Source organism: Phyllobates terribilis, unplaced genomic scaffold (genome assembly GCF_046119375.1).
Source record: "Phyllobates terribilis strain yellow unplaced genomic scaffold, ASM4611937v1 Scaffold_10__3_contigs__length_209671492, whole genome shotgun sequence".
Classification (NCBI taxonomy): domain Eukaryota; kingdom Metazoa; phylum Chordata; class Amphibia; order Anura; family Dendrobatidae; genus Phyllobates; species Phyllobates terribilis.
In genome coordinates, this window is record NW_027362770.1 from 162,319,017 (window position 1) to 162,340,357 (window position 21,341).

The 21,341-nt window shown below is 39.3% G+C and overlaps 1 protein-coding gene across 1 annotated transcript in view; it reads right to left on the bottom strand.

The window, feature by feature from the left end:
- Positions 1–5,162: 5,162 nt before the first annotated feature.
- SHISAL1 (shisa like 1) overlaps positions 5,163–21,341 on the bottom strand; it is a 154,890-nt gene continuing 138,711 nt past the window's right edge. Inside the window, exon 5 of the mRNA XM_073650045.1 lies at positions 5,163–11,784. Coding sequence (XP_073506146.1) covers position 11,784 — 1 coding nt within the window. The 3' untranslated portion in view covers positions 5,163–11,783. The remainder of the gene's footprint in view (positions 11,785–21,341) is intronic.

Genomic DNA, 21,341 nt, shown 5'->3' on the forward strand with positions numbered 1-21,341 from the left:
TATGCCACTGCATTCACCACTAGGGGGAGCTCACTGAAGACAATTTTCTACAGCCTCTGTTGATACCATGCCATAAATCCATAGACAGTAAGCTCCCCCTAGTGGTGGCTTCATATAGCCAAAATCCATATACAGTGATCTCCTATAGTGGTGACTTCATGTAGCCAGAATCCACATACAGTGATCTCTCCTTAGTGGTCGCTTCATGTACTCAGAATCCAAATACAGTGAGCTCCCAATAGTGGTGTCTTTATGTAGACAAAATCCATTTACAGTGAGCTCCCTCTAGTGGTGGCTTCATGCAGCCAGAATCTATATACAGTGAGCTCCTTTAAGTGGTGGCTTCATATAGCAAAAATCCATATACAGTGAGCTCCCCCTAGTGGTGGCTTAATGGAGCCAGAATCCATGTACAGTGATCTCCTCCTAGTGGTGACTTCATGTAGCCAGGATACATATACAGTGAGCTCCCCTTAGTGGTGGCTTCATGTACTCAGAATCCAAATACAGTGAACTCCCTCTAGTGGTGGCTTCATAAAGCCAGAGTACATAGACAGTGAGTTCCCTCTAGTGGTGGCTCCATGTAGCCAGAATTCATATACAGTGGTGGCTTCTTGTAGCAAGAATCTATATCCAGTGAAATGCCGAATGTTGACTTCATGTAGCCAGAATCCATATACACTGAGCTCCCTCTAGTGGTGACTTCATGTAGCCAGAATCCATATACAGTGAGCATTCTCTAGTAGTGGCTTCACATAGCCAGAATCCTTATACAGTGAGCTCCCACTAGTGGTGACTACATGTAGCCAGAATCCATATACAGTGAGCTCCTCCTAGTGGTGGCTTCATGCAGAAATAATTCATATACAATGAGCTCCTCCTAGTGGTGGCTTCATGCAGCCATAATCAATATACAGTAGGCTCCCCCTAGTGGTGGCTGTCGGTAACCAGAATGATACAGTTTATCAATTCTGAAAAAGCAGCACACAATTTAGGATTTAAAGACAGAATTCCTGGACTTTTAATAAAGGAAAAGAACATTTTGAGGAGCTTTCAGCATGGAGCTATAGTGAGATGTGATGTGAGGCCCTAAAATTGTGACCTGTGGCCTTTTTTTTCCAGGTTTAAATTCCTCCATTCTCGTGAATCTGATGTTTTTATTTTCTTGCTGCGCCTCACCATTTTTGAGATATAGCCCCCGCGACCCTCTACGTAGGTCTAATCTTGTTAGCCAAGTGGGTGTGTTCATCACCTTTTCTTCACAGGAGTTTTCTTGAAGACCACACTCGCTTGGCTAAAAGACTAGATTTATATACAGGGAAGAGGGGGTCATATCTCAGGAACGGAGAGGCACAAGAACAAAAGAAAGACATCACCGGATTCAGGAGAACAGCGGCGTTTACACCAGGTAGAAAAATTACATATTTACAAAAAGTGACAGCTCACTTTTAAGTTATGTTTGCACAAAACATTTCTATGATATGACAGTATATTATTCTATTTTTTTTCCTTAGCAAGGTCCAATTTTGAGAATGCAAAGATAAAGAGAAAGATGATAGATAGATAATAGATAGATGATAGATAATAGATGGATAATAGATAGATGACAGATAATAGATAGATGATAGATAGATAATAGATAGATGATAGATAATAGATAGATAGATAATAGATAGATGATAGATAATAGATAGATGATAGATAATAGATAGATAATAGATAGATGATAGATAATAGATAGATAATAGATAGATAATAGATAATAGATAGATAATAGATAGATAATAGATAATAGATAGATAATAGATAGATGATAGATAATAGATAGATAATAGATAGATGATAGATAATAGATAGATAATAGATAGATGATAGATAATAGATAGATAATAGATAGATAATAGATAGATAATAGATAGATAGATAGATGATAGATAATAGATAGATAATAGATAGATGATAGATAATAGATAGATAATAGATAGATAATAGATAGATGATAGATAGATAGATAATAGATAATAGATAGATAATAGATAGATAATACATGATAGATAATAGATAGATAATAGATAGATAATAGATAGATGATAGATAATAGATAATAGATAGATAATAGATAGATGATAGATAATAGATAGATGATAGATAATAGATAATAGATAGATAATAGATAGATGATAGATAATAGATAGATAATAGATAGATAATAGATGATAGATAATAGATAGATAATAGATAGATGATAGATAATAGATAATAGATAGATAATAGATAGATGATAGATAATAGATAGATAATAGATAATAGATAGAGGATAGATAATAAATAGATGATAGATAGATGATAGATAGATGACAGATAATATATAGATAATAGATAGATAATAGATAGATAATAGATAATAGATAGATGATAGATAGATAATAGATAGATGATAGATAATAGATAGATAATATATAATAGATAGATAATAGATAGATAATAGATGGATAATAGATAATAGATAGATAGATAGATAATAGATAGATAGATAATAGATAGATGATAGATAGATAATAGATAGATGATAGATAGATAATAGATAGATAATAGATAGATGATAGATAATAGATAATAGATAGATAATAGATAGATGATAGATAATAGATAGATGATAGATAGATGATAGATAGATAATAGATATATGATAGATAGATAATAGATAGATAATAGATAGATGATAGATAATAGATAATAGATAGATAATAGATAATAGATAGATGATAGATAGATAATAGATAGATGATAGATAGATGATAGATAGATAATAGATAATAAATAGATGATAGATAGATGATAGATAGATGATAGATAATATATAGATAATAGATAGATGATAGATGATAAATAGATAGATGATAGATAATAGATAATAGATAGATAATAGATAGATGATAGATAGATAATAGATAGATAATAGATAATAGATAGATGATAGATAGATAATAGATAGATAGATAATAGATAGATAATAGATAGATAGATAATAGATAGATGATAGATAATAGATGATAGATAATAGATAGATGATAGATAATAGATAGATGATAGATAGATAGATAGATAATAGATAGATGATAGATAATAGATAGATGATAGATAATAGATAGATAATATATAATAGATAGATAATAGATAGATAATAGATGGATAATAGATAATAGATAGATAGATAATAGATAGATGATAGATAGATAATAGATAGATGATAGATAATAGATAATAGATAGATGATAGATAATAGATAATAGATAGATAATAGATAGATGATAGATAGATGATAGATAATAGATAATAGATAGATAATAGATAGATGATAGATAATAGATAGATAATAGATAGATGATAGATAATAGATAGATAGATAATAGATAGATAATAGATAGATGATAGATAGATAATAGATAGATGATAGATAGATAATAGATAGATGATAGATAATAGATAGATAATAGATAGATGATAGATAATAGATAGATAGATAATAGATAGATAATAGATAGATAATAAATAATAGATAGATAATAGATAGATTATAGATAGATAATAGATAGATTATAGATAGATAATAGATAGATGATAGATAATAGATAGATAATAGATAGATGATAGATAATAGATAGATAATAGATGATAGATGATAGATAATAGATAGATAATAGATAATAGATAATAGATAGATAATAGATATATAGATAATAGATAGATAATAGATGATAGATAATAGATAGATAATAGATGGATGATAGATAATAGATGGATGATAGATAATAGATAGATAATAGATAGATAATAGATAATAGATAGATAATAGATGATAGATAATAGATAGATAATAGATGGATGATAGATAGATAATAGATGGATGATAGATAATAGATGGATGATAGATAATAGATAGATAATAGATAAATAGATAGATGATAGATGATAGATAATAGATAGATAATAGATAGATAATAGATGGATGATAGATAATAGATAGATAATAGATAAATAGATAGATGATAGATGATAGATAATAGATAGATAATAGATAGATGATAGATAGATGATAGATAGATAGATAATAAATAGATAAAGAGAACGATCTATAGATGGATGGATAGATAAATAGATAGATGTATAGGTAATAGATGATCCATGAGCTGTTAGATGATTTATTATGTAATATACTTTAATAGAACTACATAATATAAATATATAGTACAATACTCGGATGTAGTGTGAAATATGAAATAAAAACACGGACCAATTGTTTCCACTTTCTACGATTCATTTGCTGATAGATAGTAATAATAATCCAAAAAAACGTACATTTTGTTACAATACACATTTACAATAAGAAAGCATAAAACTGCTCATGTATAGCACACTATCCCCGGCGGGAAAGCTCCCTGACACACAGAGTACAGAACACAGCTCAGTACTGATTAACATGTCTCCATAAGAATTACATTAGTTTAAAGTTTAAGAGGACATAAGTTCAGGGTCCGCCACGATGTAAAACCTTTCTCATTTTTTTTTTTATCTCAGTTCAATGGAAGACACAGAGTTACATGACAAAATTCTGGTTTCCTTCTTTCACCACTAGAGGGAGTCCACCGCATGCAGTTTTATTATTGAGTTCAATGTATTAACAGTATGCGGTGAGCTCCCTCTAGTGGTGGCTGCGGGTAGCTGAAATTTTATTATTTAACTCTACATCTATACAGGAGATTTGGAGCTTTGTACCAGAAAAATAGACTTCTGATAGATTAAGAAATTTATTGTAAAACAACATGGCCGTAGGAAGTGAACATTTGCTGTAAATGGCTACTTTGTTATTTGGACTGAACTTCCACTTATCAACTCAAAGGGGGCATTTATTGAGCACATTAGTAGAAGGAACATGGTGGCCTATCCTGACTTGGATGAGATACAGATACAGTCCTATGCATTTTTCCTAGCGAGCCATGCTGCCTTTTATTCTGCTAATAAGGGCGTGGTCCTTGGGGTAGGACCCAAATCAGTCATACATTGACGGCCTCTACAAAGGAGCCTAGAAAATCCTTTTAAAGACTAGAAGCCCCTTAAAAATGTGCAAAATTATTTCCATTTTAGAAGAAAAAAAAAATTCTCTGGTTCCATCTACTTCCAATAGGTGGCACTAGAGAGTCAGTTTTCCTCCTTATAGAGAACTAATTTGCATACTTTTCCCATGGAACACTGCTTCACCTGGATCTCCTTAATCAGAACCAGCTGTTTTAAAAAAAATCCAATAATTCTTAATATAAAATATAAGGAAATTACTTAACTAGCTATTCCCTGCCATAAAGATATTATCAGTATAGTTTCCTTAAAGGGTCTGTCCGATTTGGACTAACTCTTTTTGTTAGTACCGTTCCAAACAAATAGCTGATCATAGGATCTCCACTGATCAGGAAGATTGTCTGTGGAGGAACCAAAAGCAAGAGCTCAATTTCCCTGCAGTGCCACCACAGGGGACCTTAGGTATTACAGGTGTTATTAAAATCAATGGGTCTTCCAGATCAGTACTCTTGTAATATAGGAGCATCCGGGACAGGAGATACCCCCTCTTTATAAATCAGGAAACAACACATCTGAGCTGTCTGAGGCGGAATATACATAAATGTAATTGTTGAAATATTTCTGCAAATCTGTAAAATCCTAATAGATCATCCCACAACCCGGCAGGAAGGATGGGACGAGTTGCCGGTTTAATGAGGGATTTATTATAGGACTGTTCTGTTAATAAGAAGATTTACAGAAAAAGAAGATGGCGCCACCATTTTTATAAATAAATAAATATATATTGCTTTTTTATGGAATTTTTGTCACTATTGTTAGTGGACAGTTATTTGTCCAACGTCATATTGCTGCTATAATATGACAGATTGTACCATTTTTTTTCTACCATTTGCTTTCTTCAATAGCATAAATTGGAACTTGTGGCCCCCAATTATTACGTTATTTTTATAATAATGGTCTTCTATGGGGAAAAGGGACCTTTGGGGGCTCCCATAGGCTCCAGGTTCACCGTGTCACTGCAACTCCTGCAGCCACTATAGTTACTCCACCGTTCTTATTCTTTTTCCCATATCTCATTTTAAACCAAAATTTGGACCCAAAATGGCAGAGTGTGTGTGATCACCACCCCTTCCTACCAGGAAACGCCCCTTTAAGCATTTTTAACACTATACACGTTTTGCAATAATGGAAATGCTCGCAAGAGATGGCTCCATAGCATTATGCTGCTGGATTCTCCCTGATATGTCCCCCACTTTCCATGTACTGGGGCCAACCTAGAAGCAGAGGAAAAAGACCAACCTCTATTTGACTACCTTTCCCCCCAATTTTCTTTTTTGCTAATTCAGTGTGATCCTCAGAAAGGGGCATTCTTAACCTCATATTACATACAGAGGGGTGGGGGAGAGCTGCTGCTGCAGCCAGTTGCCTTACAGCCAGTGCAGTGGGGGAAAGCTTCTGCTGCAGCCAGTTACTTTACAGCCAAAGAAGTGTGTGGGGGAGAACTTCTGCTGTAGTCAGTTGCCTTACAGCAAATTTAGTGAGAGATAGCTTCTGCAGCAGCTGGTTGCTTTACAACAAGAGCAGTGGTGGAGGACTTCTGCTGCAGTCAGTTGCATTACATCGCAGAGCAGTGGGGGAGAGTTTCTGCTGCATCCAGTTTCCTTACAACCAGAGCAGTGAGATGAGCTGTCTCTGCAGCCAGTTGTCTCACAACCAGAGCAGTGGAGGGACCTTTTGCTGCAGTCAGTTGCCTTATAGCCATAGCAGTGAGATGAGCTTTTGCTGCAGTCAGTTGCCTTACATCCAGAGTAGTGTGGGAGAGCTTCTGCTGCATCCAGCTGCCTTATAGCCAGAACAATGTGGGAGAGCTTATGCTGCAGCCAGTTGCCTTACAGCCAGAGAAGCGTGTAAGAGCTTCTGCTGTAACCAGTTGCCTTACAACCAGAGAAGCAAGTGAGAGCTTCTGCTGTAGCCAGTTGCCTTACAACCAGAACAGTGTGGGAGAGCTTCTGCTGCAGCAAGTTACCATACAGCCAGAGCAGTGGTTGACAGCTTCTGCTGCAGCTGATTGCTTTACAACAAGAACGGTGTTGGAGGACTTCTGCTGCAGTCAGTTGCATTACAGAACAGAGCAGTGGGGAGAGTTTCTGCTGTAGTCAGTTTCCTTGCAGCTACAGCAGTGGGGGTGGGGGAGGTGGGAGTGTTTGCTGCAGTCAGTTGCCTTATAGCCAGAGCAGTGGGGAGAGTTTCTACTGTAGTCAGTTTCCTTACAGCTACAGCAGTGGGGGTGGGGGAGGTGGGAGTGTTTGCTGCAGTTAGTTGCCTTATAGCCAGAGCAGTTGAGGGGAGTTTCTCCTGTAATCAGTTTCCTTACAGCCAGGGCATTGGGGGAGCTGTTGCTGCAGCCAGTTGTCTTACAGCCAGAGCAGTGTGGGAGAGCTTCTGCTGCAGCTATTAGCCTTAGGACACGGCCCCGCTATCAGTATTTGGTCAGTATTTTTTTCTCAGGAGTGGGAGCCAAAACCAGGAGTGGGTGATAAATGCAGAATTAGTGACTTGTTTCTATTATACCTTTTCTCTGTTCCTCACCTGGCTTTGGCTCCCAACTCCTGAGAAAAAATACTGACCAAATACTGACCGAATACTGATAGTGGGGCCATGGCCTTACAGCCAGAGTCAGGATTGTTACACATAAGAGGGATGAAATGGCTGATTTCTCAGGACACATATCAAGGAATTCTTTATACATTTCTTACAGTTTTGATTTCAATATAAAAAGGGGGTATGCGCAAAGAAATAAAGGGAGGAGATTGCTGGTAATTATATATATATTTTTTTGATCTATGTATTTTTTTGGGGATGCTTGACCACCGCTCCTATAGATAGTGAATGGATCAGTGGTAACGTATGAGCACTACTGCTCCATTCACATAGGGACATAGACCCCCATGCTTTGGTGCCCATTTTAACCACCTTGAACTGGGAGGGTTTAGTTTTGTTTTTTTCCCCTTCTATGACCCTTCTCCATATTCTGTATGCCCCTACTGAGAGCTACGTCTATCCTATTTCCTAACGAGCCATCTCCCTGCTATGTTGCATTGATTTTTTACTCAAACACCAACTTCCAACCAATAAAAATGTATAAATATTGTTAAAATCCTGAGTTTCTGGAAACTCATTTTCCTGGCTCCGGGTTCTGTCGTTGCAGAGCACATGCTGTAATGCTGGATTTGGAATAAAAGAAATTCTCTCCTTTAAAGTGGCGCCTGTTAATCACACGTAGCAGGCGATGGACGTGTTTTCTCATATCGTAGGTAAGTGCTTTCGAATTCCAATTTTTAGCCAAAGGGGGAAAAAAATGACATTGATGAATTCCTTCTTTTTAATGGTGTTCTTTCTTCATCAGTCATTTTTGGATGGAAGGACATTTGCTATTCGATTTTCAAGGACAGTGAATGTCAACAAGGGTTTAGAAAACTTTAAAAAATATGACTATGGATGGCTTAAAGGAAAGGGGACCCCATAGTAGGGGTTGGCTGACCAAGACAGAAGAACTAGATAATTTTACCCCTCCTTCACCCTTGGGCCAGTTCCAAGATACGAGAGACTTGCACAGGTTCTGATTACCCAATAACAAAGGGAATGGGTCAACCAAAGTTGGCCCCCTATCTGCTGCCTTCAAGGGCCCCATAGCAGCCGCATGGTCTGCCTCTATGATATATACACCCATGCCAAGGAGGATGCTACTCTCATTGATATACTTGTCCAGTGACAACTTTCCCGAAACCTCCGACCGGCTCCCAGATGAGGAGACGTCCTGGACTCCCAGAAGAGTTGGCATATCTCCACCAAAACTAAGCCTTCTATGAGTTTTCTAATGAATGACACTGGGATAACCTAACTTTAGGAGGAGCCCCTGCATCCTATTTAGCTTTTGAGAGCGTGGTGAAATGAGGCATGGATGGGTTTAGACTCCCAAACTCTATTCTTGGTGGAGTGAGGTGGGCCCTGTTTTTGAGACAGATGTGGGTCCTATTGGTGACATTTATGGTTAATTCTAATTTATAGAAAAAGACTGATTATTCATTAATAATAAATAAATTCTAATTATTTTTATTGCACACGTAGGGATTTTTTATGTGTATAAAGTTAAATTTAATTAGCTTGTAATGCTTCATTTCTCCTGCGGAGGCACTGCCGGAAAACTGAGTAGCTGTGGTTGACTTCAGCTATTCAGTAGAGGACTCAGCAGAAGGACACCCTAGGATTTCGTATATCCAGAGTCTCTTCTAACAAAAAGAGATTCTCTAAACTGGACAACCCCTTTAAAAAAAACAATCCAAGAATATAAATATTACTGTTAATACAAAGAATGAGCAATGGTTTTATCCCGTCACGATCATAAATATTCATTCCTATTTGATGTCCATTCTCTGAAGGTCATACCATGCTGATATTTGACTTTGTCTCGTTGACTTGTCAGTCCAATGTACTTCTCAGTTTATGAGATATTTTGCTGAAGCCGACGGAGACTTGTTAAAATTATCCCGTATTTTCCAGCACCAAAATATAATAAAACATAAGGATATTTTCCAAGCATGTTTCGTGTTTGTAAGTGGTTACAAGAAGACTTGGAATAATGTCTTTATGGTTGTTTCCGAATTAAAATAACATCTGGAGATATTTTCAAAAAACTTGTGAAAACGGGAAAGAGTGGGGATCCCGCTTTAACCAATTAGATCCTACATCTCAATCTTATTGCGGTCAATATGATTTTTGAAAACTTTTTTTTTTAAATATTCCTCAATATTTTGAGTTGTTACGATGTACCCACTGGGATTAATTTCCTCCTCCCCCCAATAATATAACTCAAAGAAATGGCAAATTGGATAATCATGATCCACATCCTCACATGATTTGACACTGAACCAAAGTGTCATCAACTGGGTTCCTATTGTCTTTAGCTAACTAGTGGGAAGCTCCCATCTGATGCCACCCAAATCCTCAAACATGTTTTCGAGATCACATCTCCAACTTCAAATCATACATTTTTCTCCTTTGAAGCCACTAAATAGGATTGTCTTTCATAATTGGGAGACCATTCAATTACTTGTCATGCTCATCGAAACCATTGACCTTCACCAATGGTTAAAATTATGCCTTTCCTCGTAAGTTCCTTCAAACTTTTTATATCCTGACATAATGGTGGATTCCAATGGTGAATTCCTTAAAGGGTTATTCCCAAAATCAGAAACAGGATTAATCATGTGAGCCAGTACAACCTATCTACAATCTATTTTTTTTTCAGGATTCACACAGGAGAGCAGAAGAAGGGGCCTGCAGCACTGAGGAGAAGCAGGGTGCTGCTGGGAAATTTTGTTTTTTCGCATAAAAATGAGACCACCTATTGAGCTCTGAAAAGCTGGATTCACAGAGGGGCAGAAGGAGATGAAAAAATGTATAAAGGTACAAGAAAGAAACTTTACGTTGGGCTTGTACTGTAGTTTGACAAAAGTCATACAGATACTGTGCTTTGAAAAAAATATTTGCATTCTTGGACTAAATATCCCTAAATATCAACTTTAAAGTAAACATCTCTGGTGGCCTCAAAAACCTTCAAACTGTGCCAAAATGTTTAGTAGACCGACTAAGCTGGACCCCAAGTAATGTTTTCATATTTCATTCTGAAACCCCAAGATGACCATATAATTATATCGGTGTCTGGTTCCTGGACAAAAAGGAATCATAAACATAGAATATGTCTAATAATAACCATAAGTCTACCGAAGGAACTTGGGACAACTTGAAGCTCCTGGGCCCTAAAACAAAATGGGTAAAAGGGGAGTTTTCTTACTTCCAGGTACAATTTATAATAATGGTGGCTTCTTACATGGTAGCGGAACCTATTGGTCCTTTCAGGCCCTGATTGTAGGGTAACAACCCCAGAAGAACATAACCTGGTCACACATTGTGCCCTAAACCATGTCCAGTAATTAGAAGTCAGACAGTCCATTAATATTTAATCCTGATAGTATTTATTGTCATATGTAACGAAAGTGGAAAAAGAATTTCTCCTGCAGGAGTTCATCTAAAGTTAAAGAGTCAAAATACACAATTGACGTCAATCTACATAGAACCTCCCATAAATAATATTGGTCTTCGCGGCTTGACGTGATGCCATTATGGGTGACCTGTGATTTGGAACAGTAGATTATAAGGTTACAATATGTGGTCTTATGTGCTCCGTAGAACCCTTATAATTTACACCTGGGGGTTCTTCATGTTGCCTTACTCTTTTTGGTAGTGAACTGTGGCCAGCTCATACCTATTAGCCTGACATTTAGACTAAGTACTTGACAACATATGAACACGTAAGGCAGGCTAATCACCCGCCTGCCATTGCTTTATCGAATGGTGCCCCATCATTTCCCATATGACCTTGAGGGCAAGCTACATAGTCCATCTACTCCTCGTTGACAGTCCATTTCAAAAATAATCTTCTCACGCTAGAGATAAAAATATTGCTTACAAACAGTTAGAAAGTACATCCCGATGACTGTGAGAGTCTTTTCCGCCAACCCCTTTTTGTTTTGTGTAAAAATTCCGTAAGAGTCATTCTCCTCCATTCCTCCTTCCGTTTCGATTGGCATTTTAGACTCGGGCTGTCACCTGGGTAATAATCTTCTCCCATCTTTAGGCACTAGAGTTATTCTGGAAGAGAAATCAAAAAGTCATTAGAGGCTCGATGATTACCGATTACGGTCTATCAACATGCAATGTGAGGAGGAACAAGTGACTGGTTAATCGACTAATTATATAGAGGGAAAGCATAGAATTCCAAGAATGTCCAAAACATTGAGACATGGATCTACAGATCATTAATGAACACACTTCCCAAAACAGTATCAAAAGACTCATTACACATCACAACCAGTTCGGGTCTACCGAAGTTCGAAACCGAAAATTTTTTGATGGAGGTTCACATAACTCCGATATCCTCCACCCCAAGCCAAACCCTAGGAAGCTGAGATATATGTGGTTGTTTGGTGTGGTCCAACTGTAGGAAAGTCTTTAGTCACCAGTAGTGTTTTCCGAATATTGTGGGGGCCATACAAAAAGATTTTATAACCCCTTTAGAGCCATTATTAGCTAGATATGAGTCGAGGTTTTCCCTTGTCACCAGTAGGTTCAGAGACCCCTACGACAACTCTACAGTGTGAAGCTCCTTGTAAACAGCTCTCCATATCTCATCTTCTACGTCCCCATACTTGACATAAAGGGGAGTGATATTGGGATACATTGAAATCATTTGTAAATGTATAGTTTTTGACAGCACGTTATAGGGTATAAGGCTTGTTCACACATTTTCTTTTTTCACATGCGTTTTTACCACTTAGAAAAAACGTAGCATTTTACACTACCAGCAAAAAGTGAATGAGATTTCTGAAATGTTGTCCACACGCTGCTTATTTTTTTCCCTGCAGATTTGAACCATCAAAACGTTTTTTTTTTTTCAAACCTGCAGCTTGTCAATTCTTTCAGTGTTTTGGCAGCATTTTTCACCCATTCAAACGAATGGGAAAAAAAAACGCATTAAAAAACAAATGCAAAAAAAACTAAAAAAATGCACGCATTTTATCCAGCTTTTTTCCTGCGAAAAATCTGCTGCAAATACTCAACGTGTGAATGTAGCCTTATGCGTGAATTTTGAAATCAATTTTTGTACAGCACCGAATCGTCTAAGCTTAAAAAAATAAGGCAATCGTACAATTTTTTTTGTATACAGCTATTTTGCAAACCTATATGTCTCCATGGTTACAGACTACAAACAAATCCTTGATGTAGTCTGGTCCTGTGGTCATGTAACACACCTCTCCCTCTTCTCCTTTTTGCTAATCTACAGATAGAAAAAAATGGAAGGGACTAATAACATATCACTGCAAGATTAGACTATACAGCAGTGGCATACTGCTAATAGTGGCAGAACATGACGCTGCCATGGGGCCCATGAGTCAGGGGGGGCACGGTGCTCCCCTTTTCTCCACCCCTCACCTGGCATCACCATTTCAAGAATCACACTTTCAACTTGTATCTACATCTACATGGATTCAGATAAGAAATGAATGATGGAACAGGGAGAGGTCCGCAACCCTCCCCCATCATTCTCCCTGTGCGTCAGAGCTCTGACATCTCAGCGCAACAGGCATGATGACATCACTACATCGCGCCCACTGTGCAGAGCTTCAGACGACAAGCTGCAGAGACTGTGGCAACGGGGAAACAGAGAGAGGTGAGTGTTGTTTTTATTTATTTATTTTCTAAAATTAATTGAGTACATTGTGGGGGCCATTATACTGTTTGGAGAGCTATGTGGGGGCCATTATACTGTTTGGAAGGCTATGTGGGGGTCATTATACTGTTTGGAAGGCTATGTGGGGGACATTATACTGTTTGGAAGGCTATGTGGGGGCCATTATACTGTTTGGAAGGCTATGTGGGGGTCATTATACTGTTTGGAAGGCTATGTGGGGGTCATTATACTGTTTGGACGGCTATGTGGGGGTTATTATACTGATTGGAGGGCTATGTGGGGCCATTATACTGTTTGTAGGGCTATGTGGGGGTCATTATACTGTTTGTCGGTCTACGTGGGGGTCATTATACTATTTGGAGGGCTATGTCGAAGATCATCATACTGTGTGGTGGGCTGTGTGGTGGCCATTATACTGTTTAAAGGGCTGTGTTGGAGTCATTATACTATTTGGTGGGCTGTATGGGGGGCAATTATACTGTTTGGAGGGCAATGTGGGGGCCATTATACTATTTGGAGGGCTATGTGGAGGCCATTATTTGATTAGGAGGGCTATGCAGGGGGGCAGGCATCATACTTTGTGGTGACCATTATACTGATTGAGGGTCTGTGTGGGGGCCATTATACTGTTTGGTTGGCTATGTTGGGATCATTATACTATTTAGTGGGCTGAATGGGGACCTATCATACTGTTTGGAGGGCTATATGGGGTCATTACACTGCTTGAAGGGCTATGTGGGGGCATTATACTGCTTGCAGGGCTATGTGGGGTCATTATACTGTTTGGAGGGCTATGTGGGGCCCATTATACTGATTGTAGGGCTATGTGGAGTAGCCCTCCAAACAGTGGGGGGACATTATACTATTTGGGGGGACATTATACTATTTGGAGGGCTATGTGCAGGGCCATTATACAGTATGGAGGACTATGTGGGGGCCATTATATTGTGTGGAGGGCTACGTGGGGGCCATTATACTGTTTGGAGGGCTATGTGGGGGCCATTATACTGTTTGGAGGACTATGTTGGGGGCTATTATACTGTTTGGAAGGCTATGTGGGGGAATTATATGGTTTGGAAAGCCACTATACTGTATGGAGGGCAATTATACTGGGTGGCTGACTGTGTAGGGGTCCATTATGCTGTTTGTAGGAATATGTAAGGGGACATTTTACTGTTTGGGGGGTTATGTGCAGGGCCATTATGTTGTTTGGAGGGCTATGTGGAGGTCATTATACTGTTTGGAGGGCTATGTGGGTGACCATTATACTGTTTGGAGGGCCATTAAACTGTATGGAGGGCTGTGTGTGGGCAATCATATTTTGTGGGGGCCTCATATGGTGTGGGAGGACTGTGTTTGGGTCATCCTACTGTGTGTAGGGGACTATAGTGGCCATCATACTGTGTTGGGGCACTGTGGGGGCATTATGCTGTGTTGGGGCACTGTGGGGTATCATACTTCATGGTGGGTACTGTAGGGTCATCATATTGTGCGTGGGTAGGGTACTGATGAGGAATTCACCGTGGGGTTATCACACTGTGTTTTGAGGACACTTTTGTTGGCATCATGCTTCATGATCTTAGTGTGTGGGAACACTAAGGTGCATTAATAGGAGCAAAATTACTTTGTAAGGACTGCAAAGTTGTGCTATATGCTGTTCTTTGACCCCGCCAAATATTATTATTTTCGTTGGCTGTTCAGGGCCCAATTAGGACTTCAGCTATGAGGCCCCCATAATTTCTATGTATGCCCTTGCTACACAGTATAAAAAAAGGTAGAATATTTTTAATATTTCGTTATGTTTTACCAGTGGAAATACATTTTCCTATAACTTTTCAGAATGCATTAGTATTATTTGATAATAAAAAATATCCAACAACTATGAAAACCACTCCAGCCCCCATCTTTTCTACATTAGCTTCCATTAGTGCTATTGTGACCTAAACGAGTTACAAGTCAATAGGATTTCTGTAAATGTTATGTCCTCGGCATTTCTGCATTATATAAAATTCTCTCTCGATGTTGAAATATTTTTCTATTATTCTCTTTTATTTTATTTACATTTTTGTGACTTAAAAGCCATTGCCTCTTCTCTCCGAAGTCATTTAATATTCTGTTTTATGCCAAGCGGGTTCACAATGTGAAAAACATAAATGTCAGAATTCCTACCAGTACTGAAAAAAAATATTCATAAATTCTTATACAAAACCAAAAGGCATTTCTGTTAATATTTGTGCAACCTGAGCACCTTTACGTATTTGTGGCCCCTTAATAATATCAGATGTCACTGTTTTTACTTTGTGTAACGACTGAAACAGCAACTCATGTTGTCTATTTGGGGAACTGGGGATCATCTGTCCAGGGGATCCTGGGCTCTGCTTCCGTCCCCTGGGTCCATAGCCCTCTGCTGTGCTCCACATCTGGTTTTGTAGGTTGCAGTGAGTGGATCAGTGACATCATCTCCCTAGGCCTTTTTAAAGCCCATGTAGACACACCCCTGTGTCTTGGGATTGAGACTCTTACACATCAGCCCAAGATATCCTGAGCACCACTTCCTTCCCCTGGATCCGTAGCCCTCAGTTGTGCTCCACATCTGGTTTTGCAGGATGCAGTGAGTGGATCAGTGACATAAACTCCCTAGACCTATTTAAAGCCCATTTAGACACACACTTGTGTCTTGGGATTGAGACTCTTACACATCTGCCCAGGATATCCTGGGCACCGCTTCATTCCCCTGGTCCGTAGCCCTCTGCTTTGCTCCACATTGGGTTTTGTAGGTCGCAATGAGTGGATCAGTGACATCGCTGCCCTAGACCTATTTATAACCCATTTAGACACACTCCTGTGTCTTGGGGTTGAGACTCTAGTCCTTTGTTTCTGTACTTTTGTGTTTTGTGCTTGTATTCATCCCTGCTAGGTTCCACATTGTCCATCCTGCTGCTGAGATTCCTGAGTTGCCGAAGCCTCGCTGCCCTCATGCCTTCCTGCTTGCTGCATCAACGCCCGGGGCCTGTGTGCCCACCCAGACCTATGGCATAGGTGATCCACCTCACCTAGCGATCCTTAACAGGTTATATACTTTTGAATGCCTACTCTATTGGGTCTTGTACTGCTTTTTTAAAGAAAATCCTCTAAAATATATATTAATGACTTACACTCAATGTTTTTTGTTTGGTCTAGTCTGCCTGAAATCGTGGACCCCTTAACTAATTGGTCCCAGGAAAACTCAGTAATTGCCAAAGATTATTGACTCGCAGTACCACTCCTAGCCACATGGACTGCTGTTGGAAATATATAACAGCAGCAGGTTAAAGAAAAAAAGAAAAAAAATAATAAAAAAATTGATCAATTGCAAAGTTGCACATATTTTTGCACATGCCATGCCTGTACATTTTTCCAGCCTACGGTCTGCTTTTTCTTTTTGCTTCCACTTTTCTCCATATCCAGCCCAATTCAATAGATTGCAATATCAGAGACATCCACAAGAATGGCGCTGTGTCAGGGGAAGAAGGAACACTTTTGGTCATCTAGTCGCATACAATACCTACAAAATTGAAGTTAATTTTTGGCTTTACTATAGTCTTTATAAACTGATAGGAGATACAGATTTTTTTTCCTTTAAAAAAGAAAAAAAAATAGAATAAAACATGCCCTAGATAATTCCTCTCTCGACTTCTGTGCCAGTTTAATTATTGCAGATCAAATAGGTTTCCTCCCTTGAAGATTTCTTTAGACAAGTCTGTGCATATTATCCATTATTCACCAAAAACTATTAACACTCTCTTCATTTCCCAAGAACTTTCAAATGGCAGAGAGCCAGGGAATTTTACATACCCTCGATAGGCGCCCGCCCACCCAAAACATGCCCATCCTATTATAGGCATTGTAATGATATTACCTATTAAGTGCAGCTGAGGGCAAATAGGCTATTAAAGGGATTGTTATTATTATTATTATTATTTGTTAAATGCATGTATTTGGGGCTAAAAATTATTTTTGTAATTGGGTTTCATAAAATTTGTTGCACCGTTTGGCTTCCACAGGCTCTTTGTTTCTGCAGAGTTAACTTGGATATGGTCAGCTGAGAGGAGCTAAAAAGAAAAACAGTTTTTAGTTATGTAAGTTGAGAGCAGCATAATGTAGGGGCAGAGAACCTGATTCCAGCAATATGTCACTTACTGGGCTTTGTTTTGCTGTTTCAATAAAATCAGTGTATTATCAGCAGGAGATTATCACTACAGGACTAGGTGACTTGTGCCATCTAGTCCAACCACACACACAACACTGATTAGTAGCTTTCTGTCAGTATACAGTGTACACAGAAAGTTGCCAATCAGTAATGTGGGCGGGGCTCAACATTCCTAGTTAACATTCCGAGGGCTCAACATTCTGAGTTAACATTCCGAGTGCTAAACATTCTGAGCTCAACATTCCGAGGACTCAACATTCCGAGCTCAACATTCCGATTACTCAACATTCCGAGGACTCAACATTCCGAGCTCAACATTCTGAGCTCAACATTCAGAGGACTCAACATTCCGAGCTCAACATTCCGAGGGCTCAACATTCCGAGTTCAACATTCCGAGGATTCAACATTCCGAGGGCTCAACATTCCGAGGGCTCAACATTCTAAGCTCAACATTCCGAGGACTCAACATTCCGAGCTCAACATTCCGAGGACTCAACATTCCATGCTCAACATTCCGAGGACTCAACTTTCCGAGCTCAACATTCCAAGGGCTCAACATTCCGTGCTCAACATTCCGAGCTCAACATTCAGAGGACTCAACATTCCGAGGACTCAACATTCCGAGCTCAACATTCCGAGGGCTCAACATTCCGTGCTCAATATTCCGAGGACTCAACATTCCGAGCTCAACATTCCGAGGGTTCAACATTCTAAGCTCAACATTCCGAGGACTTAAAATTCTAAGCTCAACATTCCGAGGACTCAACATTCTAAGCTCAACATTCCGAGGGCTCAACATTCCGAGCTCAACATTCCGAGGATTCAACATTCCGAGCTCAACATTCCAAGGGCTCAACATTCTAAGCTCAACATTCCGAGGACTCAACATTCCGTGCTCAACATTCCGAGGACTCAACATTCCGAGCTCAACATTCCGAGGGCTCAACATTCTAAGCTCAACATTCCGAGGACTCAACATTCCGTGCTCAACATTCCGAGGACTCAACATTCCGAGCTCAACATTCCGAGGGCTCAACATTCTAAGCTCAACATTCCGAGGACTCAACTTTCCGAGCTCAACATTCCGAGGACTCAACATTCTAAGCTCAACATTTCAAGGGCTCAACATTCTGTGCTCAACATTCCGAGGACTCAACTTTCCGAGCTCAACATTCCAAGGGCTCAACATTCCGTGCTCAATATACCGAGCTCAACATTCTGAGGACTCAACATTCAGAGGACTCAACAGTCCGAGGACTCAACATTCCGAGGACTCAACATTCCGAGGACTCAACATTCTAAGCTGAACATTCCGGGCTCAACATTCTGAGGACTCAACTTTCCGAGCTCAACATTCCAAGGGCTCAACATTCCGTGCTCAACATTCCGAGCTCAACATTCAGAGGACTCAACATTCCGAGGACTCAACATTCCGAGCTCAACATTCCGAGGGCTCAACATTCCGTGCTCAACATTCCGAGGACTCAACATTCCAAGCTCAACATTCCAAGGGCTCAACATTCTAAGCTCAACATTCCGAGGACTCAACTTTCCGAGCTCAACATTCCGAGGACTCAACATTCTAAGCTCAACATTCCGAGGGCTCAACATTCCGTGCTCAACATTCCGAGGACTCAACTTTCCGAGCTCAACATTCCAAGGGCTCAACATTCCGTGCTCAACATTCTGAGCTCAACATTCAGAGGACTCAACATTCCGAGGACTCAACATTCTAAGCTGAACATTCCGGGCTTAACATTCCGTGCTCAACATTCCGAGGACTCAACATTCCGAGCTCAACATTCCAAGGGCTCAACATTCCGTGCTCAACATTCCGAGCTCAACATTCAGAGGACTCAACATTCCGAGCTCAACATTCCGAGGACTCAACATTCTAAGCTCAACATTCCGAGGGCTCAACATCCGTGCTCAACATTCCGAGGACTCAACATTCCGAGCTCAACATTCCAAGGGCTCAACATTCCGTGCTCAACATTCCAAGCTCAACATTCAGAGGACTCAACATTCCGAGCTCAACATTCCGAGGACTCAACATTCCGAGCTCAACATTCTGAGGACTCAACATTCCGAGGACTCAACATTCCGAGGTCTCAACATTCCGAGCTCAACATTCCGAGGACTCAACATTCTAAGCTCAACATTCCGAGGACTCAACATTCCAAGGGCTCAATATTTCGAGAGCTCAACATTCCGAGCTCAACATTCCGAGGGGTCAACATTCCAAGCTCAGTATTCCAAGAGCTCAACATTCCGAGATTAACATTCCCAGATCTGCAGTAGAAAAAACTGTGATTCTATCACAACTGCTGAACCCAGTAAACTAAGTGATGTATCGCTGGAATCAGGATCTCTGTCCCTACATCATACATGGCAAAAACCTGCTGACAGATTACTTTTAAAAGAGTTACAAACTCTCCTGTCATTCAGCCTGATTGAGCTCAATGACAGATGCTCAGTGAACTCATTCTGCAGCCAGAAGCTATAGAAGGCAAAGAGTGCAAAATTTTTAATGAAACCCAATTGCAAAAAGGATTTTTAAACCCAAATACAAGCATTTAGTTAAAAAAATTCTGGTCGGTGGGTATCTGACTGCGGGACTTGTTTTAAGTCAGTAAATCTTATATGCATTTAAGGGGATGTCTATTTATTTCTTTACAAGCTGCCATAACATTGCAGGCTAATTTATTTCATTAGTCAAAAGCAACAAAAACCAGACGGGAGTGAGCCTAACACAGACTGGTTACTGGGAACACATGGTACCTAACAACTCTGTTGTTTCTATTGCTGTAAGTGAATGTATTCTTAGCAACCAATCTGTCTCATATGACAGAAGAAGAATTCAATGGAACACATGCCCATTTGACCTTGACCTTGGTCACTTTGGGCTACTTTAAAAGGAGCGGTGCCAATGTTAGACATGATCAAGACTGGTTTATGTGTATCAAAGTAAAAAATTAATAATTTGACCGTTCAATGACAGCAAGTTATGCTTGTGAAAATTGTAAACAATGTATATTTAAAAACTGAAGAATATTACTCAAGTGACTTACAAACCCAAGAAAACCATTTAAAGGAAACCGGTTGGGCTAATTTTGGTACTAAAACTAGTGGTACAGCTGAATAGGTCCTAATGTAACAATAAAAATGATACCTGTCTTGTAATAATCGGGTGTGCCAGTGCTGAGAAATCGAGCTTTGATGCCACGTGTATATTGGCCTGGAAGTGCACTGGGGGCGTGTCAGTGACTCAGAGCACTCAATGCACTCTCAATCTAATTTGCATATGGCTTCAAAGCTTGATTTCTCAGCGCTGGCACATCCGATTACTACAAGACAAGTGTCATGTTTATTGTTACAGTAGGAACTATACAGCCGTAATGCTTGTTTTAGTACTAAAATTGTCCTTAAAGGCATCTTGTAGTTTGTGAACAGCTTCAGGATATAGCATGTGTTCCCTTTTGAATAGTTCCCAATGAAATTTTAATGGTTGAACAGTTTTATCTCAGGATCCTGTTCATAGGTTCACACCTGGGACTGTGTTACCTCACACAGACCTCAACAGACAATTTCCTTGTCCCTGTCCCTGCACGACCCCCTGGGGTGCGACTGTTTGACAGCTTTAATACATGTGAGGAATGCCTGTTTCTTAGGCATTCCTCACATCTATTAAAGCTGTCAAACAGTTGCAAATCATGCACACAACCCGACTAAAACATAACATCCGAGCACGCTGAAAATACTTGGTG